Below are 24193 nucleotides of genomic sequence, written 5' to 3'. Positions count from 1 at the left end.
ATATAATTAGATTATTAATGTGGAAAATCTAAATAAATAAGTTGATGCATATGCTTCTTTAAATTATTAAAAATATCTATTAAATAGCGAATTAATTCTGTAGACCTGCCACAATACCATATGTGTCCTATCGATAGTCCGTCAGCAGATAACGATAATTGGTAGGTGGCAACACTAATTTTAGTTGGCAACGCGGCGATTGGTTTTGGTTTTTCAACCCAACAACTGTCGCAATTTAACGTTTTTTGGCCGTTTCTAGATGTTATTTGGACTAAAAAACCATATAAAACTCTGACTGAGAAAGGAATAAAGGCGTGAGGGAAAGAAATGGAGGACATATTCCACTGGTGCCGCGAAGGCAACTCGATCCAAGTTCGCCTCTGGTTGGACGAGACGGAGCACGACAATAATCTGGGGTAAAACTAAAAAGAAAATTAACACTATCCACGGGCACTTTCTAAGTGATTAAAGATATCACTGGAAGAAATCCCACTGCTTTCTTAAGCACACTTTCTTCAAGGGAACCCTATTTAGTCACTTCTCCGATACGCCCTATGTTTCGAGGCTCTTTCAGGCAGTGACGTCATGATTTATTCTTGTGTTGTGTAAACAGACGAATTAAAAATATATATGAATGTGTATGTTTGTGTTGTTTGTGCATATTGCGAGCATAAAACCTGCTTCCCACATAGTGATTACCTGGCCATCCAGATGTTTTTCTATTGCGAACAGGAATAACAATCTACCCTTGGAAGGGTTTATATTCCTAATTAGGATCTTTACTATTTATAGTATATGTGTATGGAATATTATTTAATTTAATGTTATTCAATTCTAGCGACGACCATGGCTTCAGTCCATTGCATTGGGTGGCCAAGGAGGGACACTCCAAGCTGGTGGAGACCTTGCTGCAGCGTGGAGCTCGTGTTAATGCCACCAACATGGGCGATGACATACCACTCCACTTGGCGGCAGCCCACGGCCATCGCGACGTGGTCCAGATGGTAAGCGCTAAACACTTAGCCAAAAAGAAATTAAATTAAACCTACTTCACCTGTTTTAGCTACTAAAAGAGCGTTGCGATGTGAATGCGGTGAACGAGCACGGCAACACGCCGCTGCACTATGCCTGCTTCTGGGGCTACGACATGATCTGCGAGGATCTGCTGAATGCTGGCGCCCAGGTGGGGATTACCAACAAGGACGGGCACACCCCCATCGACAAGGCCAAGCCCAGTTTGGCCAAGAGGCTGCAGGATCTGGTGGAGAAGAGCGGTCGTGAAGTTAAGGTGATCAGCTTCAAAGAGCAGAGCTGGCAGGGCATGAAGACCAGGTCCAGGGACGCCACGCTGTCGCGCTTCAAGGGCATCAGCATGGGCGATTTGGATCTGCACACCAAGCTCTCGGTGACGCCATCGGGAGAAACATGGCGCGGACGCTGGCAGAAGAACGATGTGGTGGCCAAGATCCTGGCCGTGCGTCAGTGCACGCCGCGCATATCCCGTGACTTCAACGAGGAGTTCCCCAAGCTGCGCATCTTCTCGCATCCCAACATTTTGCCCATCATTGGCGCCTGCAATTCACCGCCTCACCTGGTGACCATTAGTCAGGTGAGTGTGTAACTTTAGCTATTACTGGTCATATATTAATGTCTCCTGTTCCCAATTCCCAGTTCATGCCGCGCTCTTCGCTGTTCAGCCTGCTGCACGGCAACACCGGCGTCATGCTCGACACCAGCCAGGCGGTTAGCTTTGCCCTGGATATTGCCCGGGGAATGGCCTTCCTGCACTCGCTGGAGAGGATCATACCCACATATCATCTGAACAGCCATCACGTGATGATCGACGAGGACCTGACCGCGAGAATCAATATGGGCGACGCCAAGTTCTCGTTCCAGGAGAAGGGACGCATTTACCAGCCGGCCTGGATGTCGCCGGAGGCTCTGCAGCGCAAGCAGGCGGACCGCAACTGGGAGGCCTGCGACATGTGGAGCTTCGCCATTCTCATTTGGGAGCTGACCACGCGCGAAGTGCCCTTCGCCGAGTGGTCGCCAATGGAGTGCGGCATGAAGATTGCACTGGAAGGACTCCGCGTCAAGATACCGCCGGGCACCTCGTCGCACATGTCCAAACTGATTGGCATCTGCATGAACGAGGATCCCGGCAAACGGCCCAAGTTTGACATGGTCGTGCCCATTCTTGAGAAGATGAAGCGCTGAAGCCGGCGTTAAGTTGGAGCAGCGGATGCCAAGCCAAAATGTGCCTTGAGGAACCATCGTTTTGCCAACTAATTGTAATTACCACTTTGTGTTATCTTTGTCTAACTGAGCCTAACCCAAAAAAACCGAACCGAACCGTGCCACAAGGGCAGCCAAATGCAGTCGGAGCAAGTTAGAGCTTGTTCCCTGTTTAGAATTTATGTTTCTTCGTCTCACCTGATTTTTATATCTATGACCTACCGTCGATGTTTTGCGCGGGTGCTCGATTTTGTCGTACATTTTAAGTTCGATAACCATTAGGATCGTATTTATACAGAAAATATATTTGTTACTAATTAAACTGTAGTGAATTTTGTACCTAATCAGAGGCGGTACATGTTGCGTGGGTACAAAAGGCAGCAGCTTTTCCCATCGAAGCTTTTCCACCGCGAAGAAAAACAAAGCGAGAGCTTTCCAGCGGGGTGAATGTAGATGGGGATGCAGCGTGTGGGGGTCGGGTAACGTGAGCAAGGCGTCCCTGACCTGGTTTCCATTTCATGCACGCGATTGTGTGCAGCACGCGTGGGCAGCGCGAAAACTCGGCGGCAAGGAAGGAGAGCGCCGGCGTGGGAAATTCTCTCTGAGAGATATAGAAGAATTGTGTTTGTTTTTAAATTTTATATATGTTTGAAAGCAATTTTCAAATTGTTTAAACTTGAAAATACTTTTATTTTCCATCAATAGCATATTATAGGTTATAGATATCTATAATATCTATACATTTTTTCAGACTATGATTTTTGTGTAGTTCCACCTGATTTTCAAAATCTATTTTCTACTACTAATTTTAGTGTTTTTATGAAAAGATAATTGTCTTACATACATATTTGTATTTATGAAGGAAAACTCTTATCATATCCTTAGAATGGTTTCACAAACATTCAAATTTATTTTCTATCCTATTAATGGGACTTACTTTAAAATGGTGATATATTTATTTACGTTCAGTAATACCCAGTAGTTTAAGTAGTTTCAAAATGAATATATCATTTCTTATTTCTAATCCTACCTAAATTATTTAATCCCCCGAATGGTATTTAATTTTGTGTCCTGCCAATAGTTTCTCTCTTGGCTGTTCCGGCTCTCACCGGCTTGCGGCTCTCTGTTTATGTTTTTGCGGCAACATTTTGTTCGGCAAGCTTGCACTGCAGCGAGCCATGTGATTGTTTTGCTGGCTCGCTTCGCTCTTCCCTCGGCACATCCTGTGGCAGGTCCTTTTTGCTGGTGCTGCTGCCGCCGCTGCTGCAGCTTTAAAAACTTTTTGCTGCATTTTGTTGTCGTCGTCGTAGTCGCCGTCGTCCTGTCGCTGTCGCTATCGCAGTCGCTGTCGTAGTCGCAGCTCAGAGTCGTCGGCGCTTTTCGGGCCCAGAGGCTGGTCGCTCGGTCTCCGGAAAAAACGGCAAAACTGCAGTGGCCAAAAGCCGATTTACAGTATTCCATGCCAGTTATGACGGCAAACAGCATTTCCGCAATAGCCAACGACCCCTCCATTGGTTAGAGTTTAGTGTCTCCATCTCCGAATTGTGGCAAAATTTCATTTTTTAACTGAAGAAAAGTGAGAGCTTCGTGGCGTTTGTACCCAAAGTGAAAGTGAAAAAATCCATGGCATCTTTTAGGCGCAGCGCATAAAAGAGACACTCTCCGCTTGGAAGGAACTCACCAACTCACTCACTCACTCACACATTCCTTTGGATCGGCGGTGTAGCTGCTTAAATGTATTTTAGTGACAGCTCTCAACAACGGCCAGCCCCTTGGAGGGCCGGCAATCCATGGAGTATTCAAGCACCACGGGTTTGAATCACATCATCGCCGAGGAGGAGGACCAACCGCCGCAACAGCAGCAGCAGCAGTCCAACAAAACCAGGTTAGTGTTTATAAATACTGGCTGGGCTCACAATGTGTGCCCCATTTTTATGACCACACCTGAGAAGAGCCAAAAGGGGGCTTTATGGTTATTTTCTCTTTCAATTAACCATACAATTGGCCGGGATAAAACGGGGAACGCGGAACGTGAACGTGGAACTTTGGTGGCACACACAGTTTTGCCGCAGTTACTCCATCATTCATTTGGCTGACGAGTGAGCCACTAACCTACTTCCTTCACACACAAAAGCCGCAGTTGCAGCAGCATCTGCTGATGTTGCTGCTGCTGCCGCCGTGCTTATTGTTGCTGCTGCCACAGATGTTGCTGCCGGCATGCCACGCCCACACAATGGGTCTGCCGAGATGACGTTGGCGTTGATGAGTGAAAATGTGAAAATTACTTGGCAGGCTGATGGAAATAAACGACGACAGTGCATAGCAAATGACGAGATGCACTCGCACTCCGCGGAGCCTATGCCAAGACAAGTAAAAGTGCCCCCAGTTCATCCTCAAAGCGATCGATGGTCGGCTGCATAAATCAAAAGTTCCATTTTGCAGATTTCAGCACTGCAGGAGCTGAGGAGCAGAGGAGACGCCGAGTAACAGAGGAGCAGCAACACAAAGAGGCACATACATACATACATAGAAAGGACACGAGGAAGGAAATGGAAAAGGCTCGGAAACGGGCCCGGGCACGGGCATGGGCTCCTTGCCAACCTAAAATGCCACATGGGCAAATATTTCACTTGTGCTTTCGAGCGGCGCATTGAAAAGCGAAAATATTGTGACAATACAAGCAGCAACACAACAGCAGCAGCAGCGGCAACATCAGTGGCAGCAACAGCAACATCGGATTCAAGTGGAAGACACTTGGGTGAAGTGCATAACAACGTGGAAATATTGTAAATGCAAACTACAAGACAGACTAGTAGCTATGGGCATTTCCATCAAAAATTATAATCGACTAAACGACTTAATTTTAAATGAATAAAAATTATATCTCATAGTCGTAGAAAATACTTTCCGAATTAAGATTAAATAACAAGGAGTGCAATTGCATTGACTAACCATAAGAAATTTAAGTTAGTTATTATAAAAAAGGTATATAAATATTTATCCTCTTTGCTTGTTATTTTGTAATATTTTAGATTAAACTCAAAAGCAGAACATAAAGCATTTAAAAATATTATTTTAAAAGTATTCTAAATAGCTTTTACTTCTAAAGATACTCAACGAGCGGAAAGTTTTCGTTCTATGGAAATGTCCTTATAACTACTAAATGCAATGACAGCATCAGCATCCACACAGTGTAAAAAGGACATGTGGAAATGCGAAAAGAAGCCGCAGGATGTGAGAAGATGCAAAGCATCTATTGATTTTTATCCCTTCGGGGCGGTTGGCTTTGGTTTGACTTGGTTTTGGGTCTACCCTAAGCCACAGGGCGTATGAGTAATGCCCCAGCCAGTTGAGCTGCGTATACTTGATTTATACGGCTCTCTTGAGGTGGCGTCGCTGCCCAGCTGGATGTGCAATAAATCTCGAGATTTGCATAGACTTTAAAAACCTGAAAAGCAAACAAACCGACCTCTTAAATTTCAAGCTCCGCACAACTATCGATCAAAGTGGGCTAAAGTCGGCCGGCAATATCGACTCCGAGAGTTTGCCACCCACAAGAACGCTGATGTTCAATAAATTCTGTGCCGGTCCGAACTAGGGAAAATGGCCAATTACGAGGCAAAACGAGTTAAGAATTGTGCCAGCAGAGAGATGGCCGATACAGGAGCTCCCCCCTCCGCCCCCTCCGCCTATCTGTCTTGTACATACATATATATATCTCTTGGAATAAATGGCCATAGTCGACTGCACTTAACATGAATGGCCATTTTTCCAATCAATTACGTACAATGGGGGGAGGCAATCGGAGAAGGGTCTGGACAGGATTATGGGAATGGGGAGGCAGTGGCACCGGATAATAGAGGAACCAGCTGAAAACGTGCAAGGCAAATAAACAAAAGGGGGGTGGATGGGAGGAGCTCAAGGGAGGTGGTGTGTGGTGTGCGGCAAACTTGAGCTAACGATAATTATTTGAATTTTTAAGCAACGCTGCGGCTTTTCTCTGCAACAATTACCTTTGGCATTGACATTGTGGAAACTAAAGGAGAGAAATTCCACCGGTCACCACCTCATTGGGAAATTCTCTAAAGGAAATAGGGGATTAAATAAATATATTATTAATAATTTTAAGACCAATATAATAAAATTTTGTTAACGTCTTTAAGTATTGACTTTTAAGGTATTTTGTTAATAATAGTAAGGTTTCTGATTAATAATAGAAAGGTTCTCTTATATGAAGGGTAATCCTTTCTATGACTTTTCCAGATTGCCTGTGATTGGGAGCTACTTCAAGATTGAATCGCCGACTGGATCGCAGCCGATCGCAGCTTTGGCCACCCAGCGTTGCCTCAACACGCCCCCGACCACGCCCAGCAGTCCGTTGCGGGAAGCCCCTCAGAGTCCTTCGGACGGACACGTCTCGTCATTGAGCTCGCACTCCGGATCGGGATGCAGTGACATCCTGTTGGGTGAGTCCCTAGTTTGTATCTATTTCTGAGGCCTTGGGCCTTGGGTCTTCGGACTACCACCTCCCACCATTCCATTTGATTGCATTTTCCGACTGACGGTATTTATAGCTGCCCACGAAACAGATCATGACCCAGGCAGCAACATAAAAAATAGGAGAAAAATCAAAGGAAATAGGTGTCGACGAATGGCAACAGCATTTTATTGAGGTTGCTGACATTCGCCTCTAGCTTTTCCCCTTGGCTTTTCCCTTCCTGCTCCAAATCTGCGCCACTTTTGGCTTACTTTACCCTACATGCCACCAGCAGCAGCAGCAGTGAGTGGGGAAAGCTGGCCAGAAATACCAGACCGTCCTGCCACAATCTGTGCCACATTGCTGTCATACACTTGAAGAAAAAGGTTAAATCCAGAAATTATTGATTGATCTTTTTTAAACAAATTTCAACTGATACTGTAAAAGATTAATGAATTCTATTTAAATTAAATATGTAAAGCAATTATTAAGTTTTAAAAGAATTTCATGTGCTAATGTGCATAAAATAAAAAGTAATTTAAAGGGTAGAATTAAGTTTTTTGAAATAATAGGACATTTCAAGAACTTCTACCTGATTGTAAGGCAATGCTTATCATTTAGACTGTTAGGATTAAATGTATTATAGGACACAATTTAAAATTTAAGCAGCGTTGCAGAATAATTGGGAAAATATTACAAGTACTGAGACGAGCAACTTAATTAAAATCATGGGTCGACGTTTACAAGATGTCATTGATGCTAAGGAAGGACCCACTAAATATAAAATCACTTAAAAACATAAAAATGTCCTATTTTTAAACGTCAAACTTAAGTGTCCGAATAATTTTTGTGCGAGAAAAAACGACTTTTTTGTTTAGTTTGAGAATTTATCTTATGTTTAGTTAATAATTCCCTACTTTTTTTGTTAAAACATATTCTTAGAATGTTAATCTTTCATATGAAATATAAAATATTGAATTCCGTTACGTAGTTGTTGATTTATTAATGAACAAACTTGAATGTATCGGGTGTCCGAATAAATTGTGTGCTGACTGTATATGCTTTTAGTTCTGTTATTTACTTTATAAATTTGGAAATATATTTTTTGCGGTGCAACACTTCCCATTTCTGCCGTGACGTTTGCATGGGCTTCTCTCTGAACTTTTTACATTCTGTATTTTGTGGCATTCTGACACTGCCATGGCGTCATGGGGATGGAAATGTAATAGTTTTGAGCTAGAGTTGCGAATTTCAGCTGTTTGCTGTTCCGCTTAAATTTGAGCATTGTTTGATCTTCGGCCGTTCGCTATTTTTCCTATGACTGCTGTCTGCTTCTGCCTCTGCCATTGCTCCCCCTTTCAAGTGATAATTTCTAACGCTCACCAAAGGCGAAGTTTGTTTACCAGCCGAGTGCTATCAAAATCAGTCAGGCCTCAACAACAGTAGCAACAAATGGTGGCGAGCGAAAAATGCGCCAAGTAAACAAGAGTCAGCATTCAAGAGTGTTTGAGATCTAGAATGTGCACAGGAAACAAAAACTTAGAATCTTTATTATTGATATAAGAGCAACTAAATCAAATTTTAATAGATTTTGCAATATAATACTTTACAAGTATTGATTTCGAACATAGAAAATCTAAATTCGTCTTTATTTGGTTTTAGGTTTCAAGCACAAAACTATAATTCCCAACAAGGTTTTCGGATATCGGCTAATGACTAAGTCCCTAGCAATTTGGTCTTTGGACAATATATTTTATTTATTATATATCCTTGCAGTGTATTATAATTTTAGCCAGCATTTTCTTGACCAGCATCAACAGCCGAGTCGATCTAGGGATCTCTAGCAAAAACTAAATTTTTACCTAATTTTTCAACATTTTATAAGGGGTTACATCGTTAACATTTTTAAAAATGTATATACTATTTCAATTTATATATTATCTATTTAATATGCAGATTTATTAAACCTAGCTACAAGCATATATTAAATTATCGATTCAAAGATTGCGAATATTTTGTCAGCATTTCATTTATATTATTAATATTTTTGATCAAATGACACGATTGCTGTTAAATTTCCTGTGTAGAATCTAAAGGTTGTGTCGGCTTTGGCATAATAATAGGCAAATAAATAAAACTAAACGCATTTTGCGCCACTTTGCCGCTACTGTTGTTGGTGTTGTCGTTGTTGATGTTGTTGTTGTTGCTGCCGCTGCCTCTCAGATGTTGCCCATGACGTTGCCCACGATAAGTCATTGAACTTAGAGCGGCAACGTAGAGCCAACAATAGCAAAATAAATAGAAAACGCGAAAAAAAAAATCAGCAAAGAAGCCAAGGCAACCGCTCCTCCGCCTCCCATTCGCATCTCCCACCCCCCTTTGATGATAAGTGAAATGCAGTAATATTAAGAATAGTGACCACCGCACCACCCCCCCATACCGCGCCACTCCTCCCCTTATCTCCCATCCACAAACAACTCTCACTCAAACACACACACACACACACACGTGCACAGCGATTACACAATCTTCGCGAGCGGCATTTTCATTTTTCTCTTCCTGGTTCGTCGTCATCGCACGTCGTTGTATTGGGGAGCCTCTCTGGCCGAAGTGCCATAGTGTGTGTGCGTTACCGAGTCCGCGTCTGTGTACAGATCAGGTTTTATCGCCCAACGCAATCGTACACGGAGAGAAATATAGGGAAACATTAGTTAGTTATTTTCAAGTAGCCTTGCCTTAAGCTTGACCGTTTATTTAAAGTAGTTTTCTATTTACTAAGTAAGATATTTTAAGTTAGCGTTTTGAAATTACTTATGAAGTACCAAAAAATAGGCAATGAAATTTATCACAACAAAAATCAACCACTAATTTTTAAATTAAATTTAATTAATTTAATTTAATTTAATTTAATTTTCCTGATACGTACTTCTATTACTTATATTTTAATTAAATTAAGCACTCTTTTCTTTTGGCCGTTCTTGATTTTCAGTGTTCTGCCTTGGGTGGATCGGTGGGGGCGGCGGTGTTGTTGCTTCGATTGGTCGCTCGGCCATACTTCGGCGCTGACTTTTCGCTTTCGTGGAGGATCGTGGATATATAGCTTTGGCGATCGCCAAGTTGCCGTTTTCTTGTTATTTACAGTTTCTGGTTGCTTTCGCTGCCCGTTGGAAAAATGGCAAACTCTAGCGTGCAGTCGCTGTCGGCGTTGGAGTTGCTTCTTGATGTTGTTTTTGTCGCTGCTGCAGTTGCAGTTGCTGCTGTTGCTGCTGCTGCCGCGGCTGATCATTGACTTTCGTTGATTCCCTTTTGCGCCAGGCATTCGTCATGGAAATTGTGCAATGCTTAAGGGAAAATGGGGAAAAGTATGTCCGCATTTTACCCAAAAGAGAATTGATTGATTGATTATTATACATACATTTCAAATTGTATTTTATATAAAGGAACTTCCTGAATTAATTCGAAAGAATCTTTTTTTTCTCCCCATTTTATGCCAAAACATCCACACTTTTACTAATTTTCCGATGTATCAGCATTGGTCTTCCCCCATTTATTACAAATGATCTTCAAAAATGTATTTTTACGATCGTCTTCTCTGTGCCAAAAATGAGGTTTTTCACTTTTTTTGCTGGCCAAAAACACAGCTGCAACATGCAACATTTAAGACTTCCGCATTGCTGCAGTTTCTCTCCCACTTGGGCAGAGAGAACCCTATTGCTGTCTCCATTTCTCCACATCTCAAAGAACTCTCTGTCCCTTTCCCGCTGAAGGTTCTTTGACCCCCCTTTAAGGCGCCCCCACTTCTGCTCTCTCTCTCTCTCACACACACAAGCCCACTCCCCAAGCGCTCTATTGCCTGCTTCCTCAAAGATAGTGCAAACTAAGTAACGGTTCGCTCTCTCGCTCTGCGAATTCGCACTGGTGTGTGTGAAATTGATCTTGAGGGGAGCATATGTGTGTGTGGATGCACTTGGAAGTCGACGGCGCTGCCGAAGTTTCTGCCGCCGTCGACTGTGGCAGCGGCAATAGAAATTGAAAATAGCAACCAGGAAAAGAGTTTTGCAAATGGAAAAGTGCAGCAGCAACGGCAGCAGCACCAACAACAACACTGGCAGCGAGAGTGGCATTGCATGTTGCTCCTGTATGGTTCTTGTTGTTGTTGTTGATGCAAGCGGCAATTGTTGCTGCTTTAGCAGCTGTTAAGTCTCCAATAGCAGCTGTTAGGATTACAAACGGTGCTGTTCCTGTTACAACTTTTCCTGGTTACTTTAAGGGCTCCAAATATTGAGTTACTGTAGTCGAATTAATTAAACTTTTTACTTATTAACAAACATTATAGTGGATATTGTAGATAAGCTGTTGTATTGCCTTTATTGCAACTAGAATTTTTTTTGCTCTTAAAATTGAGGATTTAATAATATAATATTTATTTAATATTGTTAGGTTTAAGGTTACCATTATTGTTGCAATTATTATTGTTATATTTAATTTTACTGCAGAAATAGTTCTTAAGCTTTGTTTTTTAACTTGGGATAATAATAAAAGAGAATTCTTTTCTTCCTTTCGCAGTCTGTTTTGATCCTGTTAATGTTTCTGTTCCAAAATGGCTGCCAAAATGGCTATTAGTGCATTCAAAATGGCTGTTATTTTCGCTGTTACTGCAGCTAGAGCAGCCGTTCTAGCTGCTTTCTTTTCTTGCTGTCGCTGTTAGAGTTCTTGTTACTGTTAATCGTACTCTTACTGTTCCTGCTGCTGCTGGTGAAGATTAGAAAGATAGAGGCTTGGAGCCAGCAGCACATTGACTCTCCGCTCCTCCCGATTTCCCGACTTTTCCGCCACTCTCCTCCAGAGATTTCGCCTCGTGCTGCGGCGGCGGCGGCGACGGCGGCGCTTCGCAGTTTTCCCACTCCATTGGGCCACACAGCACAGCCGCATTCTATTTGCCTGCTCTTTCCACACTCGCACACTCGCTGGCACACTCACTGGCACACTCACTCCACTCACTAATACACACACTCCGTCTTGGCGCGGCCCAGGCGATTCTTGTTCTTCTGCGTCGCTGCCGCAGAAATCTTGTGTCTTGGACTTTTGCGGGCTGTGTGTTGTCGTAGGTTCTGCAGTTTGGCTTGGATTTTCTGCGGCGCATTTGGAGCGCTGCGAAGTTGGCGCTTGGATCTCGTCGAGGCGAGAGTTTCTTTCCGATTTCGATACGTTCGCGCGATCACTAGCAATCCACCGATACAATATGTTCGATTAAAAACAATGAATCGCGTGTGTACGCCCGAATATCGCAATTGGAATACGCTTGAACTTGGAACGCAGGACTTTGAAAACAACACGGAAGTGAATTGAAAATTTATGCCATGGAAGAATTACGATTATGACATAACAAAACCATTATGAATGCAGAGTGCAAGTGACAACTACGAAGGGAAAAGGGGGAAAGTGGAAATAGAGAAAGAGAAAAGGGAGTTTAGCATCTTACGAGTGATCAATTAATTAAACAATTTACAAGTACAAAGCAGACAAGATAGCAAGGGAAATATGCCAAGAATCATTATATTAAGAAGCATTAGAAAGTGATAGGAAATACAGACATTTATGGGATATCGTATCAAAGCAACTTAAATAATAAACAATTTTAGTTTGGCTATCATCTCAGAAAATATTAAAGAAATATATTAGTAATATTAATTAAATTCAGCACGAAAGAAATAAGCAGTTAGCATTTAGTTTAAGTTGCATAATTCCAAATACCTAATGCTCTTTCAACTTTAGTATTCATTTAGAATTAATAATCAAATAAAAGGGTTAAATAAAACTTAAATGAAATACTTTCTAAGGACCTCGTTTCGTAATTCTATTCCCCATTGAACCGCAGCTGTAACCCATACAATTTAGAGACTGTAGCGAATTGAGATTCGAGAATCCTTTTAACGAATTCCCCATAAAGTGCCAAAGGACAAACGAATCGCAAGGACTTGCCACAAACATGCTGAACGGGCGCCATTGCGGGTTGCCAACATCGATTTCCGCGACCAGGACGATGCTGAAGATGATGGATGGCCAGCTGACCGGACCGATCCAAGCACCATGGATGTATACCAAATAGAGCTGGAGGCACAGGCACAAATCCGCTCCAATCTTCTGGTCGACACCTGCGCGAAGCACTCGGCGGAGCAGCAGCAGCAGCAGCACCAGCTGCAGATCAAGCAGGAGGATCTTATCAAGGACTTGGCCCGGGAACAGGAGCAGCCCAGCGAAGGCGAGGAAGAGGACGAGGAGGACGAGGAAGAGGAGGAGGAGGAAGACAACGACGAGGAGGAGGAGGAGCAACACGAAGAGTACGACGACGAGGCAGAGGACGAAGAAGCAGTAAACCCAGAAGGAGTCCAACTTCCGCCGGTCAATTTCAATGCAAATTCGGACTTTAATTTGCATTTCTTTGACACACCGGAGGACTCGTCCACCCAAGGGGCCTACAGCGAGGCCAATAGCTTGGAATCGGAGCAGGAAGAGCAGGAGGAACAGCAGCGGGAGCATAGGGAGCTCCAGGACTGCCTGAGTGCCATTGAGGCGGATCCCTTGCAGTTGCTGCAGTGCGACGACTTCTACGGGACAGCGACTCCGGTGGAGCCGCATCATAACAACAAGCAACATCCGCATAAGGAACACCCACACCCCGGACACCAGCAGCATCCGCATCCTGCACCCCAGCAGCCACACACACAGCTCCTGAGCACGCTGAGCAATGGTGGAGGTGCTCTGTACACCATCAGCAGTGTGCATCAGTTCGGTCCGGCCAGCAACAACAGCAGCTCCCCATCCTCCAGCGGCGCCCACGCCTCGCCGGACAGCGGCTGCTCCACGGGATCGGGATCCTCGGGATCCTCCTCCTCCTCCTCGGGCGCGGTCTCCTCCTCGTCGTCGTCCAGCTGCTCGGAGCATTTCGGACGGTCCGCCGCCACAGGCGCAGTTGTCAGTGTCAGCAGTGGCCACTCTCATACATCCTCGTCAGCGATCAGCTCCACCAACGGCAACGCCGCCAGCCACCCAGCAACATCTTCATCTGCTCCGCATCTGAACAAAGGTACACAGAAAGAAAAGCAATTCCCTTCCCAGGGAAAGTCAAAATTTCTTATTTAAATGTGATTTTAACTTGGGTTTTAAATTGAAAAGGACTTGAAATTGAATTGGAAGTAACAACTTTGTATCCATCTCTAAGATACAAAATATCTCTGAAATTGGCATCTTTTTTTGTTTCTTTCAATACATCATTTTTTCCGGTGTCTGCGACTCTTCCGTGTTGCTGTTTCTGCGGAGCATTGTTGTCGCAGTTGAAAATTATGTTCAATAAATTTGCATTCATTGCATAACAGCCACAACTGAGAGTCGTTCGGGGCTTCGGTTTCGCCTCCTTTTGAGGAAACTATTAAAGTGCAGCATGAAAAATGTGAAAATGAAAATATAATGCCCTGTTATTGCTCGGTTGCCGTTTCTCTGCCGGCTTTCCTCTACAAGGAAATTGCTTTTCATATTGCTGCAGGTCTGTCAATGCAGTGGCCAGTGCGCGATTGGTTGAAAGCAATTGAAAGGCAAGGAAAAAATGTTTTCATTTTCATAAATCGTCTTGAATTGCTCTAGGCTTTTCGGCTCTCGGATTGCCTTGGATATATGGCATTAGGAAAGGCCAAGAGATGGCCCGAAGTTGTTGACTGCTGTAATGGGAAAAGAGTACTCAGCCGGGAAATGCAACACAAATTGCATTTAAAAACTATTACAGTCAGCTGTTCTCTGAGCTTGGAAAACTAACTGAAGTTAAATTGAGGATATTCGGGATGGGAAAAATAAAAGAGGAATTAAATAACATAAAATAATAAAATTAGATCGTTTTGCAGAACCATGTACTTAAAAAACCACAAATATTTACGAGGAAGAAATAATCTTTTATATTTTTACATTGATAGAATTATTTAAGTGTTTAAAGTAAGTCCAGAAATTATTCTATTTTCATATGAATTCTTGTATAAGGCCAGACTTAACCTTGTCCACATAATATGACTAATTATTTAGTACAAATACTTCTTTTTTTACTGTGCACCATCCTTTCGTCATAAAACCCATAAGCACTTGAACAAATTTGTCTTGGCAGGAGTTGCTAATTGCCTGGACTTGCAGGCAAGGATTCCGCTTTGTGCCAGTTGCCACATTTAATTGCAGCAATTAGTGCGGGCAGTTGCAGGCAAAGTCTAATTGCAAGTAAATTAAATCCGTGGGTTTTTCGGGCTGGCAAGGGGGGAGGTGGAAAATACCGACTTTGAATTCATCAAAAACCCGAAGAAAACTCGACTGCTTTTCCACACTCCACCCTCCGATTGATATCCGTTGGCTGGCAGTCGTCCATGGCATATTCCCCTCCACTCAATCAGTTGTCTTCGTCCAGATAAATGCAAGACATGGAAATGGAAATGGCGGAGGGAAAAATCCATGGAAAATATGAAGTCTTTGTCGTCTATCGTCTGACAACGCGGAAATGCCAAGCCGTTTTCCCGCTCGCTCTTTCCCTCGGCCGGGAAACAATGGCGTTTCAAATTGTCAACTTACAAAAGCCACCAAATGATTTGCATTTGAACGCGGCGCGAAAATGAAAAGCAGGCACTTGAGTCTCCTTTTGGCTTTTCTTCTCTTTCCCATTCCCATTCCCATTTCCATTCCCATTCCCATTCCATTTGCCGCCCGGGCAGCGGCCGACGACATTTTCCAGACAACGATGGTGAAAATTCAATTTGCAATTGCACAAGCGCGTAACGTTTCCCCTTTTTCCCCGCTTTTCATTTTTTTTTTTTTTTTTCGTTGTATATTTTGTACTTATTTTGCCTGTTTGTCGGCGCGTGCAAGTTGCACATTAATTTCATTTTGTTTCGCAGTTTTGAGGTGTGGCAACGCCAGTTGCCACAGCGGCAACTAGCAACAGCTAATGCACTCGGAAAAAAAGAGTCTTAAAAATAGTTTTTCAATTAGTGTTTTAGAAGAACTAAGCTAATTAATATTTAATAATTTCAAAACTTGAGTCGCAGGGATAGCTAAGCTTTGAAGGAATTATATATAATCAATTTTGTACTGAAACCATTGCTACTTTAATTTACTTTAGTTTAATTTAAATGTCAGTAAATAATGTTCTGTGACTATAGAATTTTCTTCTTAACTTAAATTACAATTCGATGTTCCTTTTTTTATTTCCAAGTGTACAGTTCAAACTCCGCGCTTAGTTCATTTGCCTCTCTTCCTCTTGCATTAGAAAAGCGAAAAATAAAAGCAAGAAATGCAGTCAAATTGAATTCGAAATGAAATGCCAAGAAGCAGGCATTTGCTGTCTGGCTCCAGTTTTTCCTTTTTCATTTATTTTGTAGTTGTTGTTGTTGGTGCTAGTGCTGTTCCTTTCCTCGGTGCAATTTGCAATGCAAATTTTCTTTCGGCTCTCGCAGTGAAAATTGTGCGGCTGCAGTTTTTCCTACTCGTGACTGCCTCTTGTAGGCGGTGGCGTATACGTGATTTTTTGGCATTTCTTCTTATCGCCCATCGCCGGGGAGTTGAATGCACCCTGTAGGTGACTGTTGCATTTCAGCCTGATTGTTAAATAAACTCTGGCTTAAGGATGATTGAGATTAAGTTGGGATTTCGCTGAATTCGGGTAATTTGGCAGCGGGGAAAATCAACTGTCAACTTCATTTATTTAGCCATATCTTGCGACAGTTGCCGATTGATTGTTGTTTTGCCCCATGTGTTGCAACTTGCACAGTTTGTGAGTGACAGCTGGGCGATTTCGAGTGGGTGATACCAGGGTGACAGCAAACTCATTTGGCAAATGGCAGAGCGAAACTCCTTGTGGCACACGGGGCGTATGAGCAATGGGGCAATTGCATAAGCGACCAAGTCACTGGACAACTTTCCAAACAAGAGTAGGAGGAGAAGGAGATGGAGATGGAAGCGAGTGTAAATGAAACAAATGCATTTTTCCCTTGCAGAGCAACAGCAGCAGCCAACGACGACACAGCTGCAACAGCAGCAGCAACAGCAACAGCAGCAGCAACAGCAGTTGCAACATTCGCAGCAACCATCGTTTGGCTTAGCGGACAGCAGCAACAACAGCAGCTGCAACAGCAACGGCAGTAGCAGCAACACCAATAACAACACCAACACCAACAACAACAACAACGGAGTCTCCTCGAAATCATTTGTGCCCTGCAAAGTCTGCGGTGACAAGGCATCGGGCTACCATTATGGTGTAACCTCCTGCGAGGGTTGCAAGGTGAGTTTAGAGAGTATTACAAAACGTTTTATCCTTATTTTGCTTATCCAAACTATTATTTTTTAGGGTTTCTTTCGTCGCAGCATCCAGAAGCAGATCGAATACCGCTGCCTGCGAGACGGCAAGTGCTTGGTCATCCGGCTGAATCGCAACCGCTGCCAGTATTGCCGCTTCAAGAAATGCCTCTCAGCTGGCATGAGCCGCGATTGTGAGTACTTTACCATTTACACAGCTCAGCTTTGCCCGGGGAATATGATTAAGCCAATTCGCCATTCCCAAATGCCAGACATTTGGGGCCAAAGTGAAGGGGAGGCTGCACCTTTCGGCCCGGCCTCTTGATAACTTTATTAGCCGCGAAACCGCTGGCAGATTTCTGCCAAAAGATCGCAGATTGTGTCAGTTGGTTGTCTCGGGAAATTGGCAACTCCAAGATAAAGCTGCGGAGGAGCAGTTTATTCTACAAAAACAAAAAATACAAAAACAAAAAAAGACAAAATAAATTCGTTTAAAAGAATGAGTCAATTTGGGATTAAATAGTTCGCACGTGAAAAGTACTAAAGCAAACGATTTCTTAGATAAAGTTTTACAGAGTCTGGAATTTAGACAATTTTATTAATATTTTTATGGAATATATCCATACTTGCTTTTCTCCTTAATTTTTGCAAATTTTAATGATGCAAAAATCGAAAAAATTATGAAATTTTATTTTTTTCCCGGACATGGCTAGATTGATTCAGTTTTCGATGCTGATCAAGAACATATATGATTTATGGGGTCGGAAATGACTCCTTCACTTAATATTTAAAAAAAAAATCAATTTTTGGCTGATCTTAATTAAAGGTTTCATGTCTTCCTTTACTTTTAAAATATCAAGAAGAATTTGTATACTGCTTAACTATATATTGTTTTTAGTAAGAAAGAAATTAATGTAATGGATATTACCAATTCCAATTCCTAAAAACGAGTGCAAATTATTGTCGGTATGCAAACCTGAATATTCCTTTAGATACTTTATTTTTCTATTAATTTGAACAATGCTGTAAATCACATCTAATACAATCCAAAAGAAAGATATTTATAATTTATTAATTTTTCAAATTTTTTTTCTTTTATCACTTGTACGTATTTTAAGCTTCTAAAACAAGTCTTATTTATAACTAAACCTTACTTTATTTTCCCTGTGTAGCCATAAATACCAATTCCTAATGTGTTTCCCGTTTAGGCTTGATTTCTGTACTTTCGGTAATTGAATCAGCGAACATCGGTTAACCAGTTAGCTAATGCCTCCTAAATCGTTGTAAAAACCTTTGGTTAAGATAATTTGGCCATTTAAAAACTCAATTCCCGGGCAGAGGCCGTTCATCCAGCCTTAAAAACGGGTTCCACGATCCGCCCAGCCTTTTAGTTAAACACCCATAAACAACTCCGGACTCCGGACTACAAACTGCAAACTGCAAACTCCAGACTATTTGAGGCGGGCGGAAACCACGGCTTAACTGCAGTTCAACTCGAGCTGGCCGCAAATTTAGCCCGCTGCCTTTTGCCAAATACTTCCTGTAAGCCAAAGTCCATGGAATCCACCCACGGACCGAGAGCGAAATTAGTTTTTATGACTCTTGTCAGCAACAGCAACTGAAGCAACAGCCACATTAGCAACAGCAACAGCAGTATCAGCAACTCCTACAGCCACATCGTGGAATCCCTTGGCTTTCGAATGCAATTTATTTGAGGTTGCACAATTAATTGCTTCAAGGGAGATCGGAAACAAGAGAGCAGCACATAAAAATCGGCAAAGCAATGTTACTGTCACTGTTGCTGTTGCTGTCATTGTTGCTGCTGCACGCGAGCAACATTTATTAGTCGCGTCGTCTATTGGCTGCAACATTTGTTGCAGTTTTTTATGGCTCTGGTCTCGCCAAGCCACAAATGCGGCCAGCCCATGGTGTTGAGCAAACATTTCCTTAATTTTACCCCAACGCCCACGCAGCCAGAGCCACAAGGAAATCCACGCGATCCACACGACAATGGGAGCTGGATTTTCCCTCCACTTTATGATTTTCCACAGCAGAGATTTTTCATTTACTTGGGAAACTTAAACTGACTTTAATTGTTTACTTAAACCGAAATAAGCTTTGAATAATATCGAGCTGATATACATTATTTTACATTCAAAATTCTTCAACTTTAGAGTTGTTATATTTTGAAAGTAAACATCATTGCTAAACACTATAAAGCTAAGATTTTCCTATAAAAATCATATATTATTTAAATTAAGCATTCCCTAAAGTATTTCGTTCTGTGTAAATAGGAAAGTTAAATCATTTATAAGCCTTCAAAATCGTAGTCATATTTTCTTAGCCCAGATTTATGATGTGCTTTGTTTCAGAGCAAACGATGCTGCATTTCAGGGCCAAAAAACTTTTCCATTTTCCATATTTGTGCCCCTCCGGGCACTTTAATACTTCTTTATCCCGGCAGGCAGATAGTTTGCGACTTTTCCTTTGCCCCCATGCATATGGAAAGTTCAATAATTTACTTAAATTGCTTTTGTGGCAAGTTTGCGCTGCAGCTCCTGCGATGTTGCTTTCGGTGGGCGGTTGCCAGTTGCAAGTTGCAGCTTTTAGAGGCGCCTTTTGAATTTTGCTTGCTCGGTTTAATTAGACTTTGGCACAGAGTTTGTCGAATCGGATGGGGTTATTATGGGCAATGGCTTATGGCAATCCTGCTGCAGCAGCAACTGCCAATTGCAGATTGTCGATTGCTGTTGCTGTTGCAGTTGCAGTTGCAGTTGCAGTTGCAGAGTCTGCCGTGAGAGATTTTCCAATTAAGTTTGGCTTGGAGAGCTGCTAAAAACGCTGAACCTTAATTTTAGCCACTGCACAAATGTTGGAGTTTTAGGACTTTAATGGGTCAGACCATGATTACCCCCCTTTTGCCGCGCGGAAAACAAATGCAATTATGCTGGCCCCGTGTGTATATGAGTGGGCGTGGCATGACTTTTATTTAATTTGCAAAGCTTTTGTTGGCAGCGGCAACAAAGTACGAGTAAAACGAGACAACAACAAAAATAATAAAAATAAAGGGAAAAATAGCGCGGCTCTTGCCAAGCTGAAATCGCAATTCGGATGTTGCAGCAGCAGCAACAGCAGCAGCAGCGGCAACGTCAACAGCAACACTTTGCATGGCTCTACTGGAATTTGGGTCAAACATAAAGCACATAACACAAACACACTGAACACGCAGCAGCACAAAGTTTCCATGCCGGCATGCGGCATTTTGTGGCAATATCAACAGCAACAGCCACAGCAGCAGCAGCATCAACATCTGCCTCCCTTTCGCCAAAAGCCAATTATTCTCTCACACAGTTTGATAAAGTTTTACTTGCATTTAGTTTTATTTGCAAATTTAGTTATTTTCTTATTTATTCAAGACAACGGGGGAATTGTGAAGGGAGACTGAAGTTCTAACTAACCCAAGTAACTACTTTAATCTCATGAATAGGACTTTTAAAAAGACTTTAATCCAGCCATTATTTTTAAAGGGTAAATCTAAGCTGAAAGGTTTTTCACAGTTTTATTACATGTAAAGATAAGTTATATGAGAGAGGGAATAATTTTCCATTGCCCTAGGCCACACAGGTTATCTGCTCTAGAAACATTATTGAACTCTGCTCCAATATTCCCTTTCTCTGCTTCCTAAAGAAAAATTTTGTGAGAGGAGAAGATTCGTCTGGAAGCTGGCTAATTGAAAAGTTAGCGCACTTTCTTTGCCTTATTTTCTATGCTTCTATGTTATAATGCCGCCGTCAATCAAATTGGCCGCAAATCAAAATGCAATTAAAGCCATAGTAGAAGATTTTGGACAAACTTCTGGCTGTTCGCTGTCTGGTATCTGCTTGGGAATGGGCACAGAGCTGTCGCTGCCAGAGGCGACATCAGCAACAGCAACAGCTAGAGCAATCTCAACCGCCAAGGCGACACAGTAACACAGAATCAAACTGCTCTCGACTCAATTGTAGTCAATTTGAAAGCAAACTATCAAAGTATCAAATGTCAGCTGCGAAACCACGACTCTTGACTCTTCTAGACGCCCAAAATCGAGTGCAAAGCGAACTCTGCCAAAAAAAAAATCAGAAAAGAACTCCATGTTGCTGCTGCGCCTGCGCAGTGACAGCAGCAGCGGCACCGCAGCCGGAGAGCAAGACGGGCTTTATAATTGCGGCGTAAACTGGGTCAGTTACCGGGGCAGACCAGGCCAGAGACCGGGCCAAATCCAAATCCAAGAGCCCGAGTATTGTTGTCGCCGGTTCTTTGGCTTTTGGCCATTGTTGCTGCTCGCCAGCTCGCTCTGTTTTTGCGCTTCTGACAATCGTCTTTTGTTCGTCTCTCTTGGCTTACATTAAAGTTTAGCCACAGTCACAGTCACAGTCATTGGGCTGCTGCCATTGTTTTGTGCCAACTTTTTATTATTTGGCAATAGGTAAAACGGCAGTGGAGAATGTTTGGAGAATATTCTGAAAAAATTGCACGAACTTTGATTGCCGGCTGTCAAAAATTGCATGAACGCTTCGTGGGTTTAAAAATACATTTTATTTCTTGTGTCGAACGATTTAATTTTATTACAATAAAGGTTGTGCCAGGTTCAGTGTGGAAATTTTCCATGAATTGCATTTTTTATTGTGCCATTTAATTTAATTTAGCAATAAATAGTTAGACCTATAAGATCTTTTAGTAATAAAAACGTTTTTTTATTTGGAAAAAACTTAAAATTCTGGCAAAGTCGAATTGTGGTATTAAAAGGGCCCTAATATTTTTTAGGTCATTAAGAAAACCCTATTATATTGAAAAGACAAAGAAGTCTTATTTGTTTATGGAAGAACTCATTTATAAAAATATATCTTCCCATTTATTAATTCAAAAATAATGAGCTGGTCTTGGAAAGACTAAAAACTTTTATAAACTCGTTAAAGATTTAAAATTTTGTTTACCATTTTATTGTTATTTCTTTCATAATTGTTATTTATTTCAATATTAACAACATTATCCTGGTAAGACTAAGAACCCAGGTAATTTGTTTTATTAAGAACAATTCTGTTTAAGAGTAAGTTTAATTACTTCGAATTTTGTATTACTTTTACTAGAACAATTTATTTTTATATGTTTAATACCATTCTATTTATGTTAGACTTCACTTAATATTTAAAAAATCCACTGTTTTCTTTTTATATTTCTTGTATTTCCCTGCAATTATCACTTTTGCCCTCTTATCAATGTGGAAATTATTTTGTTGTGGGGAGTATCTTCACCTCAATTATCGCACTCGATGGCATTCAACCTTTTTGTTGATTTCCTCGTAAAGTTCACCAAACCTCCGGATGCCGAATTTCGATTTCGATTCCGATTCCGTTTTCGAATTTTGAACTCCCCAAGCGGAGAGCTGTGTTGTGCGCTTCCTTTATTTATTTTTTTTTTTTGCAATTCCCCCTGGGCGCCTTTCACTTTCAGTTGTCGTTCGTTGCGGCTTCCGCTCGCCACAACCCCCCTCCCCACCCCCTCGTTTTTAACACCTCCTCCTGCCCATTCCGCCCCCTCTTTGAACCCACCGAAATAAAAAACACCAAAGTCCAATGCTCGCAGTGTTTATGACTTTTCGCGAAACAAATCAGCCGCAACAGCAAACACAAAATGCAATATAAACGAAAGAACAACAAAAATACGATGCCCGAGCGAAAAGTAAATAAAATATTGCCAAAAAAATATCATTTAATTTGTTTTTTTAATTACGTATTTAAAGTGTTGTTATTGCTGCGCGACTCTCGTTTATAAACATTTAGCCCGGCAATATGCATAAACTGAAAAGTTGAGTAAACACAGCTCAGCCAGAGAATGAGAATCCGAGAAACCAAAAAACCGAAAAAAGGCAGGCGATCATTAAGCGATTTATCGTTATTCAACAAAAGCGAAATGCCCCCGCACCTGTTGCAGGTGAATGAATGGGGAATATTCATTATACATTATACATTATACATATTCTCAGTGAGTCAATCTCGATGCATTTATTACGAGCATTATTATTATTATTCCGATGCAGGTGTTGCAACATGTTCTCTGTGACTAATTGCCAGTGTTAATTTTATGCAATCGCCGCTGCAGTTCATTGTTCTTGGGTGTCGCATGTTGCTGCCGTGTTACGCATGCGTGCCCCGGCAGCAACATCAGAGCAATCTGTCGTCCAATTACAACAAAACCCGTTTTTGTTGCCGTAGTTGTCCCTCTATTTATAGTTCAATTAACACCTTGTCGCTTTAATGAATTCGCAAAAAAAGGATAGGAAACAAAACCTAAACGTAAAATTAAGAAATTGTTTGATAATTTAACACATTTTTGGTTATCAGGGAAGGAGAGAGAATTCTAAGAAAAGCAGGATAAATAAAACAATGTTGATTTAGGTTGTTTGTCAGAATTGTATGGAACAAAATTGGGTAAATAATGTTTTGGCACTAAAACAACATGTTAAAGCTTAATATTTTACTTCCCAAATTAAAAATTACTCAAGTAATTCTTTAAATTTTCCTAAACATCAACTAGAATGCATTTTAAGTACACATTTCTTTCGAGTTCTTTGAACCCTAGAAGGAAATATTTCCCTCAAAATCTAAATGAACCCCATTACTATTAGTATATAAGAATTTCCCCTTTTTCCCGAGTTCGCTGACCCCTCTGACCCTTTGCAACAACAGTGTCTGATTCATAGAGTTTGCTCCTGCAATTTGCACTTTTCTGCATCACTTGCAACTTTGCCAAAAAAGAGGAAATTCACCTCGAGTCAGTAAATTTCCAGAGAACGTACGAGTAATATGCGTAATTTGGTTCTATTTACCGAGATCACAACAGGTGAGCAAACTCAGCACAGAAATTGTCATTGTTTGATTAATGAGCAACCTTGACACCTGGAAGCACGAAATATAAAAGCAATTTGTTACCAATTATATAAATTATTAGATCCGTACTTAACCCATTTTCCCTGCAAACCGAATGAGTAATTATTGGCCCAATCGATTTGTGGATCGAAGTGCATTTAGCAATTATCAGTGGGTGGAAGGGCCCCCTGCCCTCGGTAACAATTAATGTCATAAAACCATCGGCAAATTACCAAGAAATGTCGCACACTTTTCA

The 24193-nt window shown here is 41.8% G+C and overlaps 2 protein-coding genes across 5 annotated transcripts in view; both read left to right on the top strand.

Annotated features, from left to right (window-relative positions):
- Positions 1-143: 143 nt before the first annotated feature.
- Ilk (integrin linked kinase) lies at positions 144-2557 on the top strand. Its single transcript, XM_020960273.2, has 4 exons — positions 144-416; positions 839-1004; positions 1064-1609; positions 1672-2557. The coding sequence occupies exons 1-4, from the start codon at positions 328-330 to the stop codon at positions 2215-2217; spliced, it is 1347 nt and encodes a 448-aa protein (XP_020815932.1). The 5' UTR covers positions 144-327; the 3' UTR covers positions 2218-2557.
- A 4-nt stretch (positions 2558-2561) lies between these two features.
- LOC110189877 (Ecdysone-induced protein 78C) overlaps positions 2562-24193 on the top strand; it is a 49030-nt gene continuing 27398 nt past the window's right edge. Inside the window, exons 1-5 of one of the 4 annotated variants that reach the window (XM_086833664.1) lie at positions 3414-3811; positions 3873-4120; positions 6499-6701; positions 16735-17018; positions 17085-17226. In XM_086833664.1, the coding sequence (XP_086689790.1) occupies positions 4026-4120; positions 6499-6701; positions 16735-17018; positions 17085-17226 (724 nt within the window). In that variant the 5' untranslated portion in view covers positions 3414-3811; positions 3873-4025. Of the gene's footprint in view, positions 4121-6498; positions 6702-12654; positions 13800-16215; positions 16317-16734; positions 17019-17084; positions 17227-24193 lie in introns of those variants that run through there. The other 3 variants (XM_086833663.1, XM_086833662.1, XM_086833665.1) reach the window with 3 other exon arrangements.

Source organism: Drosophila serrata, unplaced genomic scaffold (genome assembly GCF_035046125.1).
Source record: "Drosophila serrata isolate PLE 108 unplaced genomic scaffold, ASM3504612v1 contig_272, whole genome shotgun sequence".
Lineage (NCBI taxonomy): Eukaryota > Metazoa > Arthropoda > Insecta > Diptera > Drosophilidae > Drosophila > Drosophila serrata.
This window is presented reverse-complemented; position numbering and strand designations above follow the sequence as displayed.

Excerpts from the sequence above, each read along its gene's own strand:
- Ilk (XM_020960273.2), top strand. The coding sequence starts at position 328 with ATGGAGGACATATTCCACTGGTGCCGCGAAGGCAACTCGATCCAAGTT. Across the intron at positions 417-838 it reads GAGCACGACAATAATCTGGG|CGACGACCATGGCTTCAGTC; the intron begins GTAAAACTAAAA and ends ATTCAATTCTAG. Across the intron at positions 1,005-1,063 it reads ATCGCGACGTGGTCCAGATG|CTACTAAAAGAGCGTTGCGA; the intron begins GTAAGCGCTAAA and ends CACCTGTTTTAG.